Source organism: Artemia franciscana, chromosome 15, assembly GCF_032884065.1.
Source record: "Artemia franciscana chromosome 15, ASM3288406v1, whole genome shotgun sequence".
In the NCBI taxonomy this organism is placed as follows: Eukaryota; Metazoa; Arthropoda; class Branchiopoda; order Anostraca; family Artemiidae; genus Artemia; species Artemia franciscana.
This window is the reverse complement of record NC_088877.1, coordinates 27,365,462-27,392,172: the sequence shown is the minus strand read 5'-3', so window position 1 is coordinate 27,392,172 and position 26,711 is coordinate 27,365,462. Positions and strand designations below refer to the sequence as shown.

The 26,711-nt window shown below is 36.7% G+C and overlaps 1 protein-coding gene across 2 annotated transcripts in view; it reads right to left on the bottom strand.

The window, feature by feature from the left end:
* Window positions 1–18,018, bottom strand: part of LOC136036272 (cadherin-99C-like) — a 105,135-nt gene extending 87,117 nt beyond the window's left edge. For both annotated transcript variants that reach the window (XM_065718412.1, XM_065718413.1), the window contains exons 1-4: window positions 17,889–18,018; window positions 15,044–15,227; window positions 14,710–14,801; window positions 2,662–2,799 (exon numbers count right to left, since the gene is read on the bottom strand). In XM_065718412.1, coding sequence (XP_065574484.1) covers window positions 2,662–2,799; window positions 14,710–14,801; window positions 15,044–15,119 — 306 coding nt within the window. In that variant the 5' untranslated portion in view covers window positions 15,120–15,227; window positions 17,889–18,018. The remainder of the gene's footprint in view (window positions 1–2,661; window positions 2,800–14,709; window positions 14,802–15,043; window positions 15,228–17,888) is intronic.
* Between the last annotated feature and the right edge of the window lie 8,693 nt (window positions 18,019–26,711).

The following is a 26,711-nucleotide window of genomic DNA, read 5'->3' as shown; positions in this document are numbered from 1 at the left end:
TCAGGTTTTATTTGAGGAAGGAGTCCTTCGGTGACTACATCACTGAGACGAATCTTGACGAAGAAGTGACTGTATGTCCGTCACTGCGACATATTGACTTTATTTTCTTTTTCATTGCACTTAATAGTTCCTTTAAAGGGGGGAGGGTGAACATTAAAGAAATGAGAGAAACTATAAAAATTATGTTGTTTCATTTTCTTTATTGTTTTACTGAGCTTTGGAATTCTAAGTACTTATTATGACGTGTCTTTTTTGTTTTACTTTTTTTTTGCATTGAAAACTACAAAAAATCTTTGAAGTTCGCAAGCGCAAGTGCTCTATTTAACGGTTGTTATTCAAAACTCTTCATCCGAAAATCTTATTATTTCAAGCAAATGCAAATAAACATTCTCGTAGATCTGTAATAAAAAAAATTAACTTTTTTAGTGCTTTAATTTGGTGGATGTATTTCGTGATTTAATAAATGGTTTAATTTCGTGAATGGTCAGTTTAATTGACATACACTGACATTTATTCCTTAAAGTTTTACAATTATGGCACTTGGTATTAATCAAGTGACATATAGCGATCGCAAATTCTGTCGGTCGGTCTGTCAATCCGTCTGTCCCGGTTTTGCCAGTTTAGGCACTTCCAGATAAGCTAGGACGGTGAAATTTGGCATGCGTATCAGGGACCGGACCAGATTAAATTAGAAATAGTCGTTTCCCCGATTTTACCATCTGGGGAGAGTGGGGGGACGGATAATACGGAAAAATTAGAAAAAAATGAGGTATTTTAACCTGATCCGGTGACATTAGGGGGTGGGGATTGGAGGGGGAAACCTAAATCTTGGAAAACACTTAGAGTGGAGGGATCGGGTTGAAACTTGGTGTAAAAACTAAGTTCAAATCCTAGATACGAGATTAACATAAACAGAACGGTTCCGCTCTCTTTGGGGGAGTTAGGGGGATGATTAATTCTGAAAAATTGGAAAAAATGAGATGTTTTTAACTTACGAAGGGGTGATCGGATCTTAATGAAATTTCATATTTAGAAAGACCTCGTAACTCAGATCTCTTATTTTAAAATCTTAGCTGGATCCAGTGTCATTGGGAGGTGGGGGCGGAAATTTTGGAAAAAGGCTTAGAGTGGAGGGACTGGGATGAGACTTGGTGGGAAAAATAAACACGGATCCTAAATACCTGATTGACATAACCGGAACGGATCCGCTCTCTTTGGGGGAGTTCGGGGGGAGGTGTTAATTCGGAATAAATAGAAAAATTGAGGTATTTTAACTTAAGAGCAGGCGACCAGATCTTAATGAAATTTGATATTTAGAAGGAATTCATGTCTCACAGCTCTTGTTTTAAGTCTCGACCAGATCTGATGACACTGGGGGAGTTGGAGGGGGAAAATAAAAATCTTGGAAAACGCTTAGAGTGGAGAGATCGGGATGAAACTTGGTGGGTAGAATAAGCAAGTGTCTTAGATACGGGATTGACGTACCCGGTATAGTTGTAATAGTAGTCACAGTAGTAGTATTGATACTATTAGTAAAAGTATTGAATAGCGGTAGTACTACTAGCAGCAGTAGTATTAACATATTGCATTTTGGTCAGTAGAACATCCCTCTAATCACGTCCTGTAGATTTAAGCTTATAAATTAATCTTTTATTTTCTGTAGGCTACTTGCAAAATTTTTTGCTCCAAATAGAACATCCTGTTTTTTGGAGTCTGTTTTTTGTTTCCGATAAAGTGCTAATATTAAGAATCCAATAGATTTTAGAAAATATCACAAATTAGTTTATTTGAGCCATTTTTGCTTGTACATCTTGGGGAATCTGCGAAGCAATAGCTCTTGTCCATTTTTAGTTTCAATTTCGGCCATAATTTTTGTTATTTTTAATCAGATTACGCTAATCGAAATTAAAATTGTTTATCAATTTGTAGTTTGCAATGACACATTGATAGGAATTAGGAATAGCATATATGTTTTTTTTTTGTTCTTATCTTTTAGCAAGCCTGTCACTAGCTCTGTCATTTCCATTTCAAAACCTAACTTAATGATAATAGTATTGGTAGAACTTAGGCCATTTAACTGATCTAAAAGTGTCAAGATCTTTCAAATGCCATAATTCAATAATTGCCATAACCAAAAACTAAGGGCATAACTGACAAAATATTGGGTTATTAAGTTCACAAATCTCCTCTAGCTGTTCTTCGTCTAACGGAAACTTTTGAGAGGCAAATTTTAATCGAATTTTGAGATTTATCATAAGCACTAGTTCTGATAAAACCAAGCCAAAAAGGGATAATCTAAGGGTCCATTCTTCTACAGACTCTTTTAGGATTTTCAAATTCAAGTTTGCTAATATTTTAAGAAAAGTTAAATCAAAGCTATTCGAATATTGTTACTCTTGTCGGCTAAAACCGTCTTAAAGCTCGCCGAAAGGTGCCTGATGTTTCTAGTTTTCAAGAAGATTTTGTAGATTCTTATTTTTAAAAGCCGTTTAACAAAAGAATAAAAACAACTGGAAGTAATTTGTGGTTAAATTACACGAATAATGTGCTACTGGAGAAGCTTTAAAGCCCTCATTTCCTCTGCTGTAAATCTTTGCAATGCCAGGGACACCTTTTTGACGACCACAGATCAAGACAGTTAAAATTAGAAAACTAACTTACAAAAGAGAATCGACTTTTCTGTTCTCTATCTAACTTCCCATCAACAATGACCATGCCAGTGTTTGAGTCAACACGAAATGGAACTCTTCCGGCTTCAACTATAGAATATGTTATCTTACCACCTCCATTGTCAAAGGCCTGTAAAGATAACAAATATAGGACATAAAAGGAATTAGAGTTGGAAATATATAAATAAGCTATCTTAAATAGTAACTGTGCCAAAACCTAATGGTAGATTCTTTGGAAATTGTGCTATATAATAAATTACAGGAGAAAAAATTGTTCTTGAGCTCTTGTGCTCTTTCATATTACATCATAGTAGTGTTAGGCGATAATTTGATTAAACTATAGATCGATACATAAATTTTTAACTTCAATATTCGATATATCGATTCCGATATTTCTAATAATTTTTTAATCAGATTAACTCTTGGTTTTTCAAAAGTTAAATAACAAAATTGTAATTAAAGAGTATTTTCCGCGATTTTTTCCCAAAACTTTGAACAAAATACAAAAAAATTCGACTACATGAATGAATATAAAAAAAATCCAAATTTGAAATTACTCAGGTCCAGGATAAAGAAAAATAAACTTCTGGCTATTTTTGGCTATTCAGAATCACTAGGCCTAACATGTAAATTCCCTGAGAGTTGGATCATCCTTTCAGTGAATAAATAAATAAAAAATTCTGTTCGCTTTTCGAATAATTCTAGAAAATCTACCGCTTCTCTCTATGGACCCCCCCCCCCACAAAAATGGAAAGTTCCATTCGCGTAAGATCCCCTTTAAATAGTGACGAAGACCAGGCTATATCTCCATAACAAAAACATCTTAAAAACAACAAGGGAAATTTTTTCAAGACAAGGGAATTCAATTCATTAAATATTTTGACCCTATGTCCAAGGGCCGTCCTCAGCACAATACCAAAATAAATAAATATATATATATAATGAGGACTTTTTTCCCAAGACAGTGAACCAACAAAACCAATTTGAATATTTCGGCCCTATATCTAAGGGCTGTCTTCAGCAAAGAAAAAATAAAAAACAATAAAACACTTACAATAAAAGTTCTCAGTTAAAAATCCATTTGTTTTTGTTTTAAAATAGCCTTGGCATCATTACTTCTTAACGAAAAGTTCAGCCAAGACTGTCTGATAAAAGCTAACATTTTGCAAGATAAAAAGGTTCATTCATTTCACTAACTGTATCAAACAGTTCGTGGTAACGAACTGTAGTAAGGAGCGACCCGGCTCAATAGTAACCAAAACTCTAAAAAATTGAATTTTGATATAAATAGCTACACCAAAAGAATCGCATTTTAATGCTGATTTTAAATATATAAGTTTCATCAAGTTTAGTCTTACCCATCAAAAGTTACGAGCCTGAGAAAATTTGCCTTATTTAAGAAAATAGGGGGAAACACCCCCTAAAAGTCATAGAATCTTAACGAAAATCACACCATCAGATTCAGCATATCAGAGAACCCTAATGTAAAAGTTTCAAGCTCCTATCTACAAAAATGTGGAATTTTGTATTTTTTGCCAGAAGACAAATCACGGGTGCGTGTTTATTTGTTTGTTTTTTTTTGTTGTTTTTTTTCTTCTTTTTCCCAGGGGTCATCGTATCGACCAAGTGGTCCTAGAATGTCGCAAGAGGGCTCATTCTAACGAAAATGACAATCCCTGGGGGAGGGGCTGCAAGTTACAAACTTTGACCAGTGTTTACATATAGTAATGGTTATTGGGAAGTGTACAGACGTTTTCAGGGGGATTTTATTTTGTTTTGGGGGTGGGGCTGAGGGGAGGGGGCTATGTTGGAGGATCTTTCCTTGGAGGAATCTGTCATGGGGGAAGAAAAATTCAAGGAAAAGGGCGCATGATTTTCTATCATTACTATAAGAAAACAATGAAAAATAAACATGAAAACGTTTTTTCAAATGAAAGGAAGGAGTAGCATTGAAACTTAAAACGAACAGATATTATAACGCATATGAGGGGCTCTAAAAATACTTTAGCATAAAGAGCGAGGTATTTAGGAGGAGATAAATACCTCGCTCTTTATGCTAAAGTATTTTTAGTAATTTCAACTATTTATTCTACGGCCTTTCTGATTCAGGGGTCATTCTTAAAGAATTGGGACAAAACTTAAGATTTAGTGTAAAGAGCGAGGTATTAACGAGGATATAAACCGCCTTGTATACATAATAAAAATATAAGATTATGAAAGTTTGTTACGTAAGTTGCTAATTTACAAGTTACGTATATTTTTTACTAATAAAAACGTTCGTTAAAAATTAAAAGTTCTAGTTGCCTTTTTAAGCAACCGGAAAATTGGAGGGCAACTAGACCTCCTTCTCCACCCCTTATTTCTCAAAATCGTCTGATCAAAACTAAGAGAAAGCCATTTAGCCAAAAAAAGAATTAATATACAAATTTCATTTTAGTAATTTATGTGCGGAGAGCCAAAACCAAACATGCATTAATTCAAAAACGTTCAGAAATTAAATAAAAAACTAATTTTTTTAGTTGAAAGTAAGGAGCGACATTAAAACTTAAAACGAACAGAGATAACTCCGTATATAAAATGGGTTGTCCCCTCCGCAATCCTTCGCTCTTTACGCTAAAGTTTGACTCTTTGCCACAATTCTACTTTTTAAAACAAATAAAAGCTTTAGCGTAAAGAGCGAGGGATTGCGGAGGGGACAACCCATTTTATATACGGAGTAATTTCTGTTCGTTTTAAGTTTTAATGTCGCTCCTTACTTTCAGCTAAAAAAATTAGTTTTTTTATTTAGTTTATTAAAAATTGGAATGATTTCTTATTGCGATATTTGCCTTCTCTGCAGCTAATCTGATAGTTCTTTTGATATTGGGCTTGTTTTTGTTCGTTCCTATTTTTGTTTTATTCTGAATTAGATTATTTTCTATAATTGATTTTGTGTACATAGGGTTGAGTGTGTATTCACCCAAGTCTCTATTATTTAAGTTTCGTTTGATTTCGATTGCCTCACGGACAGTTTGTTTGATTCCTATGTCATTGCTAATTAGAATTGTTTCGTCAAATAGAACATAATGGTCTGGATTTTCAAAAATATGATTACTTAAAGCTGAATCGAAAGATATGGAGTTATTTTTAGATTTTAATGCTTTTTCAATACTTTCTTTGTGTTGCTGCAATCTTGTTCCTAAATTTTGGTGGGTTCGACCAATGTAATAATTTCCACAACTACATGGTATTTGATACACCCCTCGTAGACGAGTAATTGGGGTTTTATCCTTACCAGAATTGACAAGATTCATTATACTTAAATTGCTTGTGAATACAACACGTAAATTGTTCTTTAAACAAACTTTTTTCAGTTTTGAAGTAATTTTCGGAATATAAGGCAGGTAAATCGTGTTTGTGGGTTTATTTGAATCATTTACTGGTGTGGGATTTAAACTGAAAAAAGTTTGTTTAAAGAACAATTTACGTGTTGTATTCACAAGCAATTTAAGTATAACTAGACCTACGTTGCCTGGGCAACGTGAAGTGTTGCGGCAACCTTTGTCCGGCTTTGCCGATTAAAGTGTTGCGAGAGCAACACTTTGGTTTTGTTTCTTCGCTATCGGTTAAATGCTGAAGTTGTCAAAACTATCAAAGCTTTCAAAACGGCATATTCAAAGAAGAACACAATCAGTAATCACATGATCAAATTCTTCAGCGTTGAAAAAACAACAGCAAAAGAATATCGGAAAAAGGGACTAAATTGAGTTTGCAGCCAGTTGAACTTTATCCTTTTCAATCGTAGACATCGTGACGGATGGAAACTAGGAACATTATCTTATATAATCTAGTTGGTATTATAAAGCTATCCGTAACTTTTCAGGATCAAATACCATAGATGTGCACCAATTTTCACAAATTTGTAGCCCCTCATGAACCTCCTCTAGCAACCCATTCTTGCTTACAAGTCCCTCTTCCGTGAGAGACAAAGAATAACACAATCAGTAATCAGATGATCAAAGGCTATTCCTCAGGGTTGAAAAAAAAAAAATATTGGAAGAAGGGACTAAATTGACTTTGCAGCCAGTTGAACTTTATCCTTTGCACACCATAGGCTCTGGCTCGAGGACAAGCAAAAACCATCCTTTTTGGCCCCAGGCAAGAGTCGTACGGAGCTTTCCAAAATATATTCACATTCATCAATCCGGCCCGAGGTCCACACTAACAGCCGATTATTACTTACTAGGCCCCTAAATGTCACTTTGCAGCCGGTTGAACTTTATCCTTTTCAATCGTAGACATCGTGACGGATGGAAACTTGGAACATTATCTTATGTAATCTAGTTGGTATTATAAAGCTATCTGTAACTTTTCAGGATCAAAATACCATCAGGGACCCATAAATTTCCTGTAATGACTCGCCATCCAGGATCGCTTATTATTGGATGGCGAGTCATTACAGGAAATTTATGGGTCTCTGATTCCATAGATGTGTACCAATTTGCACAAATTTGTAGCCCCTCGTGAGCCTCCTCTAGCAACCGATTCTTACTTACAAGTCCCTCTCCCGGGATATACATCCAAGTTCACCGGAAACAAATAATGGGTACACCAACTAGCAAAAGTTCCAAACCCCTTGTCGCTGAAGTCATTGTAGCCTAACAGCCGATTATTACTTACAACTCCCCTACATGTCTTACAATCGGGAACCAAGTTGTTCTTACCATCAATTACACCAGAAACAGATAATAGGTACACCAATCAGCAAAAGTTGCAAACCCCTCATTGCCAAAGATGATTATAAGCTAATAATCGACTGTTGCTTGGAAGTCCCCTACATATCTCACAATTGGTATCGGCCTATTTTTGGTTCAAGTGTGTACCTTACCACTGAAGTTGTCAACCCCTTGAAACTTTCAAACTGGTGTATGTCATGAAGGAATTTTTGTAACAAACGAGAGCTCATATGGTACGAGGTCGGAAGAGCCAAGAGCCAAGAGCTCATTAAGATCTGGTCACCTTTTCGTAAGTTACAAATACCTCAATTTTCAAAATTACCTCCCCCCTCCCAATTCCACCAAAGAGAGCAGATCCGGTCCAGTTATGTCAGTCACGTATCTTAGACAGGTTTCTATTCTTCCCATCCAGTTTCATCCTGATCTCACCGCTTTAAGTATTTTCTAAGATTTCCGGTCCCCCCAACTGCCCCCCCCCAATTAAGTTTGATCCGGTTGAGATTTAAAATAAGATATCGGAGTTACGAGGTCCTTCTAAATATGAAGTTTCATGAAGATCCGATCACTCCTTCGTAAGTTAAAAATACGTTATTTTTCTTATTTTTCAGAATTACCCCCCCCCCTTGCAATTGAGCGGATCCGTTCCAATTATGTAAATTACGTATGCAAGACTTTTGCTTATTTTTCCAACCAAGTTTCATCCCAATCCCTCCAATCTAAGCGTTTCACATCATTTTAGGTCTCCCCACCCCAAACTTCCCCCAATGTCACCAGATCCGGTCAGGATTTAAAATAAGAGCTTTGAGCCACGATATCCTTCTAAAAATCAAATTTCATGGAGATCCAATCACCCGTTCGTAAGTTAAAAATACCTCTTTTTTTCTAATTTTTCAGAATTAACCCCCCCCCCCAACTACCCAAAAGAGAGCGGATCCGTTCCGTTTATGTCAATCATCTATCTAGGACTTGTGTTTATTTTTCCCACCATGTTTCATCCCGATCCCTCCACTCCAAGTGTTTTCCAAGTTTTAGGTTTCCTTCTCCCAACTCCCCGCCCCCATCACCAGATCCGGTCGGGATTTAAAATAAGAGCTCTAAGACACGATATCCTTCTAAACATCAAATTTCATTGAGATCCGATCACCCGTTCGTAAGTTGAAAATACCTCATTTTTCTAATTTTTAAGACTTACTCCCCCCCCCCCCCAACTACCCCAAAGAGAGCAAATAAGTTCCGATTATGTCAATCATGTATCTGAGACTTGCGCTTATTTTTCCCATCAAGTTTCATCCCGATCCCTCTACTCTAAGTGTTTTCCAAGATTTTAGGTTTCCCCCCTCCAACTCCCCCCAATGTCATCAGACCCAGTCGGGATTTAAAATAAGAGCTCTGAGACACAATATCATTCCAAACATCAAATTTCATTAAGATCCAATCACCCGCTCATAAGTTAAAAATACTTCATTTTTTCTATTTTTCCGAATTAACCGGCCCCTACTCCCCCCCCCCAGATGGTCAAATCGGGAAAACGACTATTTCTAATTTAATCTGGTCCGGTCCCTGATACGCTTGCCAAATTTCATCGTCCTAGCTTACCTGGAAGTGCCTAAAGTAGCAAAACCGGGACTTTAGGTTTTCCCCCTCCAACTCCCCCCAATGTCATCAGATCCGGTCGGGATTTAAAATAAGAGCTCTAAGACACAATATCATTCCAAAAATCAAATTTTATTAAGATCCAAATACCCGCTGATAAGTTAAAAATACTTCATTTTTTCTATTTTTGGCGAATTAACCGGGCCCCCACTCCCCCCCAGATGGTCAAATCGGGAAAACGACTATTTCTAATTTAATCTGGCCCGGTCCCTGATACGCTTGCCAAATTTCATCGTCCAAGCTTACCTGGAAGTGCCTAAAGTAGCAAAACCGGGACCGACAGACCGACAGACCGACAGAATTGGCGACTGCTATATGTCACTTGGTTAATACCAAGTGCCATAAAAATGGATGACATATACTTTGATCAGCTCATCAAGGTCTATCGATTGTCATTGAAAAAAAAATTCTATCTGTCTTAGTTCAAAAGTTGACTTTTTTGCCGGAGGCCAACTTTCTAACACCACCACTTAGAAAGGAGCAAAGGATAAGCTCTAATTTCTTTAGCAATGAGAGAACTTTTAAAGTTTAAGAGGTATATCTGATACCATTTCTCTATTGCAATCCCAAGTAGAAAAAACAGAATGGTAAAGTCAGCTGAAATCACGAACAGAAATGGCTAGAAACAATAGATGGCAGCACTTTCGGACCCGTGGGAAAATCGCACTTTTTTGTTTCTGTAAATTTTTCTATTTATCACTCAAAGAAGATATATTGGCTGTGGGGCCGGGGAACTACCGCATATATTTAACACTTATAGATTTTAGTCCATCTTCAATTTGAAACTGGTGCCTGCCTGCTTGCCTGCTAGAACGGAGCTTTCCACTCGAAAGCAGAAACATGGGTTGATGAAACGAAAGCTTGGCTGCACAACTTCAGATACTCCTCTCTGACATAGGCTATATAACTCCACTTCACCTTCGCACACCATAGGCTCTGGCTCGAGGACAAGCAAAAACCATCCTTTTTGGCCCCAGGCAAGAGTTCTACGGAGCTTTCCAAAATGTAATGTCATATTCATCAATCCGGCCTGAGGTCCACACTTTCCGTAAAAACCGCACAGGTTAGACCCTTACCAGTTTCCAGGAATAAGCTGAGATCGGCGGCATAGGAAAAAAAAAAAAAAAAAAAAACGGGACAAAACCAAAGTGTTGCTCTCGCAACACAATGAATCTTGTCAATTCTGGTAAGGTTCACAGAAACTTACCTCTCTATAAGAAAATTTCCCCACAGAAAATTCACCCTCCCCAAAAATGTTCATTTTTGGGGACTGGGCAAACACTGGGCAAATTTCATAACTTACAACCTTTTCCTCTGGTACTGTGGGGGGGGGTCATGACATCCCCAGAGGCATGATTATTTGACCTTTCAGTTATGCTGATCAAGACGGCTATCTTAAAATTTTGATCGGATGACTTTGGGAAAAAAGGGTATCGAGGGCTGTAGTTGCCCTCAAATATTTTTGGTCACAAATGGGGAGCTAGAACTTTAATTTATATTCGAATAAGTCCTATTCCAATCTTCTAGGACTATTCGTTTGATACGATCATTCTGGTCAGGAAAAAAAAGAACAAATAAACATGTCTCCGTGGTTTTTCATCTGGCAAAAAAAAAATACACAATTCCACATTTTCAAACAGTTCGTGGTAACGAACTGTAGTAAGGAGCTACAGTCTGTTTTTTTGTCTGTAATATCAGACAAAAAACAGTCTGTAATGACAGTCTGTGATGCAAAGTCTGTAATGAAGTCTGTTTTTTCATTATAAACTTAATAATATCGCAAAATTGACCTCTATTGAGAGATAAAGAAGTGCCGTTACAATTGTTGGTTACAGTTGGATAAACAAACAACAGCACAATGAAAAATAAACAAAATTAAACAAATATAAAATATTAATAGGACAAGGATATCCATGAAAGTTTCAGAGGGGTTATACTCTCGACTAGACTTTCAAAGACTAGATTCTATGTGTCCCTATGGGTATGGCACACCGTTTTTTGTTTTTTGTTTTTTTGTTTTTAAACACCAAAATATTAGTAGTCAGGCGCTAAAATTTGTCTTAATTCTTTCATCATTTTTTCAAGGTTAATGTGCTCTTAACTAACTTCCTTTGTTTTTTACTTGGGATGGCTTGTAAGCTTGCTTTAAGCAACGCAAAATACGTAAGTTTTCAAAAGTCGTTAACAGTGATTTAGTGCAGGACAAAGAGATATAAAACATAATGAATTTATTTAAATAGTTAATAACTTAATGTGAATTATTGTATAAACCATTTATTGCACACCAAACCGTTCCAAACCAAATAACTAGCGACACCGGGACTCGAACCCCTCGTTATCACGAACATATGATTTCAACTCTAGCTTACTAACCACTTAGCTAGGACATTACTGGGGTAGGTCATTTACTTGGTCACATTTAGGGAAAACATTGTGTTCAAATCAAAATAGCAGATATTATCTGTTTGCTAATGTATCATCCATATATCCCACCACCTATAGTCGCCGAAGAATCCTTGGCTTCCTTAGAAATAAACTCACACCTTCAACACAATTTTCCAGGTTAGATTTTCATGCTGGAATGGCCAACAAAATCCGATATTGACTCTGATCTTTCAAAATCTCGAAATCGCGAATTTCTCAGAGAAGAACATTCCAATAAATATATTCGAAACTTCTTCTGCTTCTCTTTCAAGTATTTTTTCCTATTCCATATCCTCTTTATCGTTTTGAATATTAGTGCTATGACTTCATTAAGAAATCGACAAACCGCTTCTCGGCCTTTTGTTCTTGGATGCAACTGTATCAAACAGTTCGTGGTAACGAACTGTAGTAAGGAGCGACCCGGCTCAATAGTAACCAAAACTCTAAAAAAGGGAATTTTGATACCAATAGTTACATCAAGAGAATCGCATTTTAATGCTGATTTTAAATATATAAGTTTCATCAAGTTTAGTCTTACTCATTAAAAGTTACGAGCCTGAAAAAATTTGCGTTATTTTAGAAAATAGGAGGAAACACCCCCTAAAAGTCATGGAATCTTAACAAAAATTACACCATCAGATTCAGCGTATGAGAAAACTCTACTATACAAGTTTCAAGCTCCTATCTGCAAAAATGTGGAATTTTGTATTTTTTGCCAGAAGGCAGATCACGGATGCGTGTTTATTTATTTGTTTGTTTGTTTTGTTTTTTTTTCAAGGGGTGATCGTATCGACCCAGTTGTCCTAGAATGCTGCGAGAGGGCTCATTCTAACGGAAACAAAAAGTTCTAGCGCCCTTTTTAAGTGACCAAAAAAATTGGAGGGCACCTAGGCCCCCTCCCACGCTAATTATTTTCCCAAAGTCAACGGATCAAAATTCTGAGATAGCCATTTTATTCAACGTAGTCGAAAAACCTTATAACTATGTCTTTGGGGACGACTTACTCCCCCAGAGTCCCCGTAGGAGGGGCTACAAGTTACAAACTTTGACCAGTGCTTACATATAGTAATGGTTATTGGGAAGTGTACAGGCGTTTTCAGGAGGATTTTTTGGTTGGGGGGAGGGGATGAGAAAAGGGGGATATGCTGGGGGAACTTTTCATCGAGGAATTTGTCATGGGGGAAGAAAATTTCAATGAAGGGAGCGCAGGATTTACTAGCATTACTTAAAAAAACAATGAAAAAATAAATATGAAAAGTTTTTCTCAGCTGGAAGTAAGGAGCAGCATTAAAACTTAAAACGAACAGAAATTATTACCCAAATGAGGGGCTAACCTCCTCCTAATACCTCGCTCTTTATGCTAAGATATTTTTAGTAATTTCAACTATTTATTCTACGGCTTTTGTGATTCAGGGGTCATTCTTAATGAATTTGGACAAAATTTAAGCTTTAGTGTAAAGAGCAAGGTACTGACGGGGGGGCAAACCCCCTCATATATGTAATAAAAACATGAGAATACAAAAGTCTTTACGTAAGCTAATTTATCAGTTACGTACATCTTTTACTAATAAAAAGATTCGTAAAAAATTAAAAGTTCTAGTTGCGTTTTTAATTAACCGAAAATCGGAGGGCAACTAGGCTTCCTCCCCAACTTTTTTTTTCTCAAAATCATTCGATCAAAATTATGAGAAAGCCATTTAGCCAAAAAAATAAATAAATATTCAAATTTCGTTTTAATTATTCCCCTGCGGAGAGCCAAAATCAAAAACATGCAAAAACGTTCAGAAATTAAATAAAAAAAAACAAGTTTTCTTAACTGAAAGCAAGGAGCGACATTAAAACTTAAAACGAACAGAAATTACTTCGTATATGAAAGGGGCTGCTTCCTCATCAGCGCCCCGCTCTTTACGCTAGAGTTTTTTACTGTTTAAAAAGAAGAGTTGAGAGAAAGAGTCAAACTTTAGCGTAAAGAGCGGGGCGTTGATAAGGAAGCAGCCCCTTTCATATACGAAGTAATTTCTGTTCGTTTTAAGTTTTAATGTCGCTCCTTGCTTTCAGTTAAGAAAACTTTTTTTTTTTTTATTTAATTCTATCTAATACGATATGAATGGTTATCAACACTGATACTTGTTCCAGGTATACACACAGCGAGGTGGAAAGCTCCCATTTGAAGGATCTCGCTTTACTAAAAAGAATCTTCAATATTACATAACATAAAATGTGCATTAGGCAAAAATTTGGTGAAAATAGCAAATATATTATTTCAAAAGCATTTCGTGTATTTTTTTTTTTTTTTGCTAACCCAACTCAAGGGAAAAATTGAAAACAACAGAAAATTAAGTAAAAAAAAACCATTGCCTAGGCAGTTTTTCCCTTTAGTTGTACAGTATTATTGATCTCCTGTTACATAATAAAATGCATGTTAAAATGAGTAGAGTTAAAAAAGACTTCACAAGACATGACTCAAGCAACTCTATCTTTCAGACACGCGTTGGCGAGGGTAGGATTTGGGTCTTGAAAATCCCTGGATCTCGACAGTCTGGAGGGAGGGCAAACGACCCCTAGATTTTCTTGCCCCCTCGCCATTGATTAAAACAATTCAGTATTTTTCTATTAAAAAGTGCCCTTTTTTGGTAATTTCATTGAAAAAACAACAACGAAACATTGTAAAGTTACACCACTGGATTTTGGAAAAAATATACATCCCCCCCTTAATTTTAGTGGATTGTAGCCACTGGTTTGTCTCAAAGTTTTTGTGTTTGCTTTTTTTTTCAATTTGGCTACTCTCAAAAAATTGCCCCGTGTACTTAAATAAATGCCTGAATACGTTTTAATACCCCAGCACCATGAGCAGTTGCTTCATAACGGGGACAAGATTAATTAAAACATTTATTACTTGCTTCTCTAATAGGTTTACCATAATTATAAACATATTCATCGCTAATATTGTTGGGCTATCATAAACGTAGATTTATAGGAAATGATCTAAAGTTATCAAACAATTAATTGGAGAAAAAAGCGAAATCAGTCATGAACAGTAGAATACAAATAGGAAATTGTGTTGTGACCTTCTATCATCAATTCACTTCAAGGGTCATAACTCCAGTACCAATAGTTGCTGCTTCACTGACCTAAACCATGATAAAATGGTTCAGGAAAACAATTAATTGACAAAGAAAGTGAAATCATTCATAAGCATTAGAAGACAAATAGGTGATTGAATCGTCTATATTGTACTAGCAACTTACTTTAAGTGCCATAACTGCAGTACCAATACTTGCTGCTTCACTGACTGAACCATCATAAAATAGTTGGGAAAATATTGGTGGTCGACGAAGATCTGAAAAGAAAAGTTGCCATTAACAATGAACGCTTGCATTCTAAAGACACTGATAATTATACAACTCTACTTATATCAAGACTTCGACTTCTTTATCTCATTAGCTCTACAGTGAAAATCACAGAAGTCAAAAATTATTTTCGACCACAGATTTATTTAAGATACAACTGTTAAAATAGCATATACGTGGTTCAACTGTATACGGAGGCCTTCGTGAATTTAAAAAAGAATAATAAACAAACCTTGAGCTTGACATCGCGACAAAAAAGATTGAATCCAACAAACTGAAAAAAACAATAGTCTCTGTTTTCCAACCATCTGTCATATACTGAAGTCGGAAATTTTTTTCGGTATTTGGACAATTTCCTGTACATCCGGAAATAGTGGACTTCCTATTGCTTTTCACTTTGGAAACATTTCATAGACCTGAAAATGAACGACTTTTCATTATGCGCTAATAAAATGACGTGAAAAGAAAGTTCCAACGAACTTTTAAATTTGGTAAGAAACAAACTCGGTTTGAAAAAAAAAATATTAAGAGAATAGGGAATGTTTTTCATGATACAATGTCAGGGATTGTTAGTAGCATTATTAGTAAAGACGGTGAACGCAGTGAAGATGGTAAAAGTAGAATAGCCAAGGCCCAGATTGCTTTTTCACAGTTGAAAATTTTCAAAGAATAGGAAGGTAAAACTGCAAACCAAGATTAAAATATTGGAAGCCACAGTGATGAAAGTAATCAAGTATGGTTCTGAAGTGTGGGCGCTCCAAAACATCTACCAAAAAGTTTTGGTAGATATTTTACAGAGAAAATGGAATAGATAAACGCGGAATAAGAATGACAGATTGCCAAAGATCATACTTGTTGGCCATCCATCTAGGGCCAAACAAAAAGCTGGTCATCGCCAAATTGGGTGGGATGATGTCGTAAAGAAAGTTTTAAGAGAAATGTATACCTCCTGGGACGGTACAAAGAGGGAAGCTTTGAATAGATTTAGATGGAGGAGGAGGTTGCGTAGCTGGCCTCTGGTGGCTTGGTGCTCCATTGAGTTCGTAGTAGTAGCAATGTCAGGCATTATAGTTTTAGAGGGTAGCCTACACCACTTATCGGTTCTAAGTATAAGACAAATAGAGACATGGTTATATTATAATAATACCCTTGGAAAAACTAAATATATTATACCTGACGTTTTGCCAAAAGGTAAATAAAAAAATACTTTTCTAATATGCTTCTTACTAAACGATTCTTACTTGAAAATATACAAAATAATCATAGTTAACACATTTTGAATGCAGCTGTGAAACATCAGAGACGCATTGGGAGATAAGATAGGAAATACATAATTTGGGCTATATATTTGCTCATCAGGTGAAGGGGGGGAGTAAAGTATATCGGGGCAGCATGTAAAATGTCTTAACTATAATTATTATGCAAATTATGAAATAAGAATTTTTTTTATGATTATTCCGCATGTTGTGAAGCAAGAATTGTTTTCTTAACATGTTTCCTCCTCTCTAGTTTGTTCTTTGGGCAAATCAGGGGGCGGATTTAGAGCAAAATCATGGGGGAAATGTGATAAGGGAGCCACTAAGGGAAATCTTGGGGGGGGGCAATGTGACAAGGGTGCCAATAATTGACCATATTGACAAATTTATTTTAAAACGGAGGGGAAAACATAAAAAAAGGAATGAGGGCGCCAGGAATTTTGGGAGGGGGGCAGGGTACCCCCGGCCCTCCTGGGTCGGCCACTGAAGCAAATACCAGTTAATCAAAGGATTGCTCAGTTTGAACTCCGTCCCTGCTCTAACAAAGGGGGCTCAAAAAAGAGTCAAATTTTTTTTCGACTGTCTAAAATTTATATGAAACCTTGGACAAATGGAAACCCAATGGAGAAGGCAGGCATTTCTACCCCTCAAAATGTGGCCAAAGAAATAGCAAAACAAACTTTCTTCCCATCCTTTTCAAATAGAAGGGGCTATCTTAGAAACATTGGAGGGGGCTCATTCGATTAGAAACTGAAAGTTGTAACGTCTTTTTTAGAGGCCAAAGGGTACTGGGAGGCAATCAGCATCCCTCTCCGTTCCTTTTCTGATATCTGGCCCTTTTTTAACCATTATGATATCGAATAAAAGTTTTGACATATCTATTTTGTTCGAAACTTCGATAACTTAATAAGTTCGTCTTCAGGGCTGATATTACTCCTAAGCCCCAGTGTTAACCATTATATTATCCTACTATGACAACAAAAACCCCCAAAAAGGATAAAAATAAAATTTAAAAATAAATACCATAGGCAAGTACGTGTTGCGGGGAGGGGGTGAAGAATCGAGTCTGAACCCCCACTCCCTCCCCTCTAGCATACGAATATGTTTATTTTGCTGCCTCAGTAAGGGGGTTGGCGGGGTAAAACTATCACGGGTAATATTATACTTTGAAAGAAATACTGGCTAAATGCGGAGAGAAGGGATCCTTAAATCATGATTAGTATAATTTCTGCACAGTATCAGGTAAAAATCTTGGTATTATATTGTTTCCTTGTATATAGTCTAAGGCTAGGTGTGTCTGGCCTCGGTAGGGCGGAGTGTGGGGCAAAATTGTGGTAAATTTTCGCGGTTCATATAATTGACTTAGCAACAGAGTGAAAATGCCACTCGATGCCTTTTTTATGTTCTTTACAGATATTATAATTGCGTCTATCGCAAATTTTTGAGCTTGTACTTTTTGAGCTCTTAAAAATGACAAATTTTCAGTTAAAGTATGAATTATCGGTCGTTTTCAACAAAATAATGCTACGTTTTCTCAGTGCTTTTTTCTTGGCCGTTTTTGACAAAATAATGCTATATTTTCTCGTGCCAAAATAATTTATAATAAGGTTAGGTCAAAAAGGACTTAAATTTAAATTTGCGGTAGAAACGGTTATTATATTCGTAAAGAACATAAAAAAGGCATCGAGTGGTATGTTCACTTTATTGGTAAGTCAATTATATGAGCTGCGAAAAATTTACCCCTAGTTTTTCCACACAGATACAGCAACTTTCGGGCTTCCTATAAGTTGATGAGACTAGCCTAATTACAGCAAGTTTTACCTTCGTGAAATAGTCTAATTTTTCTAAAATCCATATGTGAAATCCAAAGCAACAACTGAATTTTTATTTATCCTTAAAACCAGCTGAGAAAGATCTAACTGATGACTGAATTTTATTAATACTGACTAACCAAAGCAAATGCCTTACGGGATGCATGCCATTGAAAATAAATTCAAATTATCAAGTATTACCCGCTTCCTCAATCATAGCATAAAAATGAATTCTGAATCATAATAGCCCTTAGTGTAAAGATACCAACTTTACCGAAGGTACTGGTGTCCATTAACATATTGTAGGATTTTCAACCTATCGCTTTAATTTTGACACACTCTACCATATTGCAAGCCGTTCAAAATCAAAAGATGCTAACTGCAAAAAAAAGGTGTCGGTTCTAGTTAAAAATTAAGTAAAACGCAAGTTTTTCAACTCAAAGTAAGGGGCAACAGTAAAACGAAACAAAAATTATTACGTATACGAGAGGGCTTTCCCTTTTCCATCCCCCACTCTTTACTGTTAGTCCTTCAATTTCTTGAAAAATACTTCCAATGAAAAATTCAACGGTCCTTGTGTTTGAGGAGTCGTTTCTGAGGAATCGAGAAAAAAAAGTAAGGGTTTAGCGGAAGAGGCAGCCCCACACATATAGCCTACGGAATAACTACGTCATTTTTAAGTTTTAAAGTTACTCCTTACTTTCAGTTGAAAAAGATCTTTTTTTTATTTGATTCTTCTAAGACACGAAAAGTCCAAGTTGCTTCGGACTGTTTTTCAAATCGTGTCAGGAAATCCTCCTTCACAGTGAAGAATTTCCCCTGGAAAATTATCCCCTAATTAATCCCCCCTGAAATATTCCGTATATTTTTGTAAACAATAGGCAAATTTCATCACTTACAGCTCTTTCTCCAGGAGTTATGGGAGGTCATGTCGTCTCCAGAGACATATTTATTGGACCTTTCAACTATGCTGAAACAGACTGGTGTCTCAAGTTTTGATCGGATGTCTTTGCAGAAAATGGGGCGTGGAACGGAAGCTAGCTGCTCTTTAATTTTTTTGTCACTTAAAGGGGACGCTAGGCCCTCTCCAAATCTTCTAGGACAATTGGCTTGATACGATCACCACCAGAGAGAAAAAAAAACACGCATCCCTGGATTCCGCGATCTTTCATCTGGCGACAGATATAAAATTCCACTTTTTTGCAGATGTGAAAACGTCTTGAAACTTGAAACCTCTGCTGCTAAGGCACTCTGGCACGCTTAATCTGATGGTATGATTATCGTTAATATTACTTGACTTTTTGGGGGTGTTTCCACTTTTTTTAAATTCATCAAATTTCCTGAGGCTGGACTCTTTGTGATGGGCCACATTAAACTTAATATTTTATATATTAGGAATCATTATAAAAAGCCAGTGTCTTTGATTTACTAATTGTTATCAAGATTCCTTTTTCTACAGTTTCGGTTACTATTGGGCCTTGTCAATCCTTATTTACGGTTTGTTCCGGCAATCTGTTTGGAAAATAAAGTTTGTCTGATGGAAGTAAAGAGTGAAGATGAAATTTCAAGCAAGAAAAATTATTGCTTCACAATTCATCTAACATATCTGCAATACATGTTCAAATAAATTGACTCGTCACATGTCCCTAAGTCTGTAGAATTCTCAAGAACTAGCGCTGTACTGAAAACAAAAAATCACCGCAAAAAAAACACTAATAGGCGCAGATATGTTCTTAAGCACAAAAAGAGTCAGTAAATTTAAGTATGCGACTTCAATTCTCTCAACCCTCAAGGAACATTAATTTTCAGTAAAACACTAGTTTTCTCAGAAATCTACAAACTTAGGGAATATATATATATATATATATATATATATATATATATATATATATATATATATATATATATATATATTCGGGCTCTAGGTGTTTACCCCCAGAAAATAACCCTGCCCGGTGGAAAATACCCACACCCCAAGAAAATACCCCTCCCCCACGGAAAACAACAGTAGTGATACCTGAATAGTTTTGACAGGGCCCATACCCACTATTCCTTTCTTCCTATAATGGTTTAAGTTGAACGGCGGCCCCCTCAAGACGCAAGTGCTTGTTACGTCATAGGGAATTTTTTCTAAGAGACGCAGGTGTTTGTTATGTCATAGGGAATGTTTTCTAAGAGATGCAGGTGTCTGTTATGTCATAGGAAATGTTTCCTAGAAGATGCAGGCGTATGTTACGTAATAGGGAGAGTTTACTTTGGTTCTTATGTTATAGGGTTTGTTTACTTTTGGTTGCTATATAATAGGGCTTTGACTTCTACGTAATAGGACCTGTTAGAGTCCACTAGTCAAGCAGGGAAGTTTTTAACGCATTTATCATCAAGAAGCTTTTTCAAGATGTTTCAAAACATCCCGAAACGTTTTTTAAGACATTTCTCTTCAAGGCGTTTCAAGACGTTTCAATTAATCCCGAGTCGTTTTTTAAAATATTTCTCTTCCGGACGTTTCAAGACTTTTCAACACATCTCAAGACGTTTTCTAAGACTTTTTTCTTCAAGTTGTTTTTGATTTCTTTAGTTCTTACGCAATAGGGGAAAGCTTACTGATGTCAAGGATGACGCATTTACACAAAACTAGTTTCTTCAGGCCCCCGTGGGGGATCCCCACTTACTGAGGAGGACCAGTACGTGGGTGTTAAGTAATGACGGTGCACACATGGGATGTTTCATAATACTTTAAGAAAATTCATTTTCATTGTCAAGATTTAAACCAAATTAAGGGTTATTTTTGAGAGGTTTTATTGAAAATACTACGTTTCTTTGAGCCATGACTAGGAATATTCACACCATTGTGAAAATATACGGTTAGCCTATCCTAGTAAGCAATTTTAGAGGGGGAGGTTTGCTATTAGAGATAAATTTAAACCTTATTAAGAGTAATTTCTAAGGGGTCTTAATGAAAACCCCTCATTAATTTTACAGGGCATTAGATTTCAGTCACCGCCGGAAAATTCATTTAACATCTCCCACCTTAACTTTAAGCTGTTGAGCGTGTTAGTCCAAGCAATTTACCCCGACGATACAAATTATCAATCCTTAGACATTTTTCAGATATTTTCATTATAAAAATAGGCTTAAAGTACACTAATTCATGTTTTTGCAAGCCACCGCTCAAGGCAATGCCCTCCAAGGCAATTCACACCACCGTACCACACTATTAATGACCCTCTGGCACCCCTCATCATTCCTAATTCATATTTCAGATATCTTATTGTTAAAAATCATGCATTAGATCCATTGGTTCTTGTTTTCTGAAAGCCAACCCTCCACGATACACCATGTCAATTAGCACCGCCGTATCACACTATGACTGGCCCTGCAGATATTCCTTTAGTACATTTATATTTGTTTTTCAGAAACTAATCACAGCCCCGCGCTTAAAACTTGAGCAAAGCGAATTACACGCTCTTCTTCACGTTTAACCCCACATATTTGATAAACGAACGCAAAAGGCTAATACCACGATAGCCCCTCTGTCAACTCAGAAATCTTTAGCACTGAAAAATTTAAATACCGAAGGAATAAAAAGTTGGCACATATTCAAATTTTTAGGCTCCTATTGGCTTCGAGAAGAACCAGCCTTTCGAAACTGTGATCTGCCAAGGACCTACCTTGAACAGAGAATCACTCCTCCCTTCGAATAAAGACGCTCAACTGGCGCTGATGTAAGCGGTATGCAGTTGAACTTCCGGAAAACCAACTCTACCACAGGATAGTGTCTCAAAACTAACACAGGCCTAGGAATGGCATATGAACGGATAATAGATAGACCTATCTATTAACAATGAACTAACATCATTTTTATTCAATCCTAATAAGGGGGTTTAATGCCAAAAATAACTCTCACTCAATTGTGCTATCTGCATTGGCTTTTTCTATAGTTAACCATGGCTTGATGCCCAAAACTATTCCATTTTAATTCAAAAGTCAATGCATGGACGAATAATAGATAGACACATCTATTAACAAATGAAATAACATGATTTTTATACAATCCTAAAAAGGGGGTTTAATACCAAAATTTCCTCACACTCAATTGGACTATCTGTCTTGGCTTTTTCTACAATTAGCAATTACGACTTGATGCCCACAGCTTTTCCATTTTAATTCAAATGGAATAGTTGATTTTTGAATTAAAATGAAATAGTCGTGGGCATCAAGTCATGACTAAAAAAAAGCCCCATCCTCCTCGCCCTAATTAAGCTACAGTCTTCATTTCAGAACTCAATGCTTGCAATATTTTTAGGCATCTTTGGTCAAATTTTCATTGAAATCCATCACTCCATTCGCAAGTTACAATGAATTAAACGAACAACAACTAAGAGCTCAAATGGCACTTGTGACAAGGTCGGCAGAGCCAAGAGCTCATACGGTATGGGCTCTAGCAAAATTCTAAGAATCAATAGATTGCTTTAAAAGAAAATCAGAGGCTTAATGCCAGTCGGGATTTAAAATACAAGCTCTGAGTCACGAGCTCCTTCTAAATATCAAAATTTATTAAGATCCGATCACTCACTCGTAAGTTAAAAATGCCTCAATCCCCCCCTCCTTAACTCCACCAAAGAGAGCGGATCTGGGCCAGTTATGTCAGTAATTTATCTTGGACTTGTGCTTATTCTTCCCACCAAGTTTCATCCTAATCTCTCCGCTTTAAGCGTTTTCCAAGATTCCCCCCCCCCAATGACACTGGATCCGGTCGGGATATAAAATAACAGATCTGAGTTACGAAGTCCTTCTAAATATGAAATTTCATTAAGATCCGATCACTTCTTCGTAAGTTAAAATATCTCATTTTTTTAATTTTTTAGAATTAACCCTCCCCCCCCAACTCCCCCAAAGAGAGCGGATCCGTTCCAATTACGTCAATCACGTATCTGGGACTTGTGCTTATTTCTCCCACCAAGTTTCATCCCGATCCCTCCACTCTAAGCGTGTTCTAAGATTTTAGGTCCCACCCCAACTCCCCCCAATGTCACCGGATCCGGTCGGAATTTAAAATAAGAGCTTTGAGATACGATATCCTTCCAAACGTCCAATTTCATTAAGATCCGATCGCTCCTTCGTAAGTTAAAAACACCTCATTTTTTCAAATTTTTCAGAATTAACCCTCCCCCAGCTCCCCCAAAGAGAGCGGATCCGTTCTGGTTATGTCAATCACATATCTAGGACTTATGCTTATTTTTCCCACCGAGTTTTATGCCGATCCCACCACTCTAAGCGTTTTCCAAGATTTTATGTTTCCCCACCCCAACTCCCCCCAATGTCACCTGATCCGATTGGGATTTAAAATAAGAGCTCAGAGACACGATATCCTTCCAAACATCAAATTTCATTAAGATCCAATCACACGTTCGTAAGTTAAAAATACCTCCTTTTTTCTAATTTTTCCGATTTAACCATCCCCCCCCACTCCCCATCAGATGGTCGAATCGGGAGAACGACAATCTGTAATTTAATCTGGTCTGGTTCCTGATACAGCTGCCAAATTTTATCGTCCTAGCTTACCTGTAAATGCCAAAAGTAGCAAAACCAGGACAGACAGACCGACAGAATTTGCGATTGCTATATGTCACTTGGTTAATACCAAGTGCCATAAAAAGCAGTTAAAGAACCCTCTTTTGTTAAGCACTTAAACTCTCCTTCCTCTCGCCCTATTTGAGCTGGGGTCTTCATCTTCGATCTTAGTATGTCTCATGGTCCTGGGCACCTAGAGTTAAATTCAAATCCGACCGGCGGTTCTCAAGCTATACTGATTGCACAGATGGACAGACTGAAAGACGGATCCCAAAAACCTATCTTGATGGATTTCTTCCACTATCCGAGTAGGTGATGATGCCTGGATGATGCTATAATATTCTTTCCTTTTTTGGCTACCTAAGCCGTCGCAAAATCTGTCCGTCTGTCTGTGCAAACGAGTATAGCGGCAGAACTGCTGGTCGGATTCGGATGAAAAGTGAACCATAGGTGCCCAGGACCATGATATACATCATATTCGAAGGTGAAGACCCTAGCTCAAAAAGAACAAGGGAGAGGGGCTTTAATCGCTTAAAAAAATCTTGAGTTTTTCGTTTAATTCAGTGTAACTTGCGAGTCAAGTGATGGATCTGATTGAAAGTTGAACCAAAGATGCCTAAAACCATGACACACATCAAGTTTTGAGATGAAGACCCTAGCTCAAATAGAATAAGGTGGAGTGGGTCTTAATTGCTGAAAAAAGTTAAGTTTTCTGTTTAATTTAGTATAACTTGCGAAAGGAGCAATAAATCCGAATGAAAGCTAGACAGAGGAGGCCTACGATCAGGGCTCATATCAAGTTCTGGTATCACAAACCTTATCTCAAATAGAACGGGGGGGGGAGGGGTCCAAGTTCCAAGAAATTTGAATTTTCCTTTAATTTAGTAGGTCCTATAACTTATGAATGGAGTGACGAACCTGAAGTCAGATTCATCTGAATACCTGAATTTACCAGAATGAATTTGACAAAATACCACTGCAAAGGATCCAGCTAGAATTCACTAGACTTGTTTATTGCAGACAAAATCTTGTTAATAGTTGACGCAACTCGAGACTAATTATAATTAGCCTGTGCTGATCAGGCTGACAACAGATTGTCATCAGTGTCACTTTTCGGCCTGATTCTGAAGACTGCTCAGTACTGAATGCCCGGGAGCTAGCGTCCCCCTGAAAAATTTCTCCGCACATACAATTGAATAGCCAAATAGAAGTGGAAAATAGGTACTTCAAAATGTCGATCAGATATTTTAAGAGATAACAAAAGGAATAGAAGTCAAAAAGATTTTTGGAACAGGGGTAGATATTTTAAGAGGTAACAAAAGGAATAAAAGTCAAAAAGATTTTTGGAACAGGGGATATAAAAAAGTTTTGAGATAGGCTATCTGCCTCCCTCCCTAACTACAAAAATCCTACTGTAGAGGTTTAAAGCTCTCATCTACAAATGTTTGGAATTGTGTTTTTTTTTTCAAAAAATGATCTTGTATAAAGACAACATCAAGTAAAACAGAGAACAGCAGCAGGGAATTTATCTAGGTCAGTGAAATTTGTTTGAGCCTTAAAAATATTTCAGCTTTACTTTCAAAAACTGCACACAGCAAACTACGTAAATAAATCAAACAAAAATTCCAATAAAATGAGATCCTTAACACTGAAATTAAGAACTAAAACAGTCCCAAGTTTGTTGTTTTTATGATGAAAAGGCAGTGTGGTCTTCGTTGTTATTCCGTCTCCGTTCACCAGAATTTCTTTAGTAAAATTATTATTAAGAATTTCCTCAACAAAATTACTGTACATCGACAATTTTGACTAAGCATTCAAATCTTGTCCATAATCTTACTTACAATCCAATACTCGAATTATCAAGCAGAAAAATTGAAAAAGCGGGAAGCTACCGACCAATTTACAATTTTTGGTATATACACTTTTAGAGCAAGAAATCGTGGGTTTACTGATCTGTTAGCCCACAATAAATCTTGGTTAAGTCTGGACATGATTTGAAAAACGATCAGAAGTTAAATATAAAAAAACAACTTTCAACTGAAAATAAGGAGTAACATTAAGACTTAAAACAAATGACTCCTGAAACACAAAGGCCGCTGAACTGGAATAAGAAACTTTATAAATTAATTTAAAAAACTTTGCGAAAAAGAAGTTTTTCAAGGAAAAGTAACGAGCCATATTAAATTTAAGACCACCATATTGCTAAAGTCGGAATTTTTGTTACAATTCTTTGAAAACGACTGCTGAAAGACAAAGGCAGCTGAATTGGAATAAGAAACTTTATAATTTAATTGAAAAAATTTAAGAAAAAGAAGATTATCAAAAAAAAGTAAAGAGCCAGATTAAACTTAAGACCAGCAGAAATAGATTCCTGTAATAATTCAAACTCAAAGCGGCTAGAGAGTACTATTAAAGAATAACTGGAACCAAGAACCAGCAGGAACTAAGTAAAAAATCAAGAGAAAGGAACTAGAACTTCCAATTTCCAATCGAATGAGCCCCCCCCCCCAAAGTTTATAGGACCAATCTTCCACAAATTATCAATGGGTAACGTGATTAAGCTACAGCCCTTACTCCAGGGACAGTAGGGGACTTGTCAACCCCATGAGTTAAAGCTATTTGACCTCTGAACTATTTTGAACGAAATGATCATCTCAAAATTTTGATAGGAAGCATTTGGAGAAAAAAAAGGCGTGGCGGGGAGAGGGAGGCTGATAGCCTTTTGATCACTTTTGACTCTTAAGAATGAAACTAGAATTTTAGATTTCAAAATGAATGAGCCTAATCCAAAGTTTGTACAACCACCCTTTCCATAAAAACCTTATACGTTAACAATGGGCAACTTGCATAACGTACAGCCCTTGCCCTGGGAGCTGTGGAGGGTTTGTCAACCCAGCAGACATAGTTAGTTAATCTTTGGACTATTTTGAACAAAATAGACATCTTAAAATTTTGATCGGATGTGTTTGGGAAAAAAACTGTGAGGGGGTGACTTGTTGCCCTCCAATCGCTTTGACTCTTAAAAGGGCACTAGAAGTTTTAACTTCCCACCGAATGAGCAAATGAGTCCCCTTTGAAGTTTATATGACATGAAGTGCCCTGGCAAAAAATGAATAAATATTAATGCATTAAACCCTTATGGCTCTTTACTATAGGCACAGCAATAGGATTCCTATTAACTTAAGCAGGTGACTAAAACTTTCAATTTTCCTTCTAACGAGCATTCGAAATTATCCAAATTATTCAGAGGGGAATTTAAAAA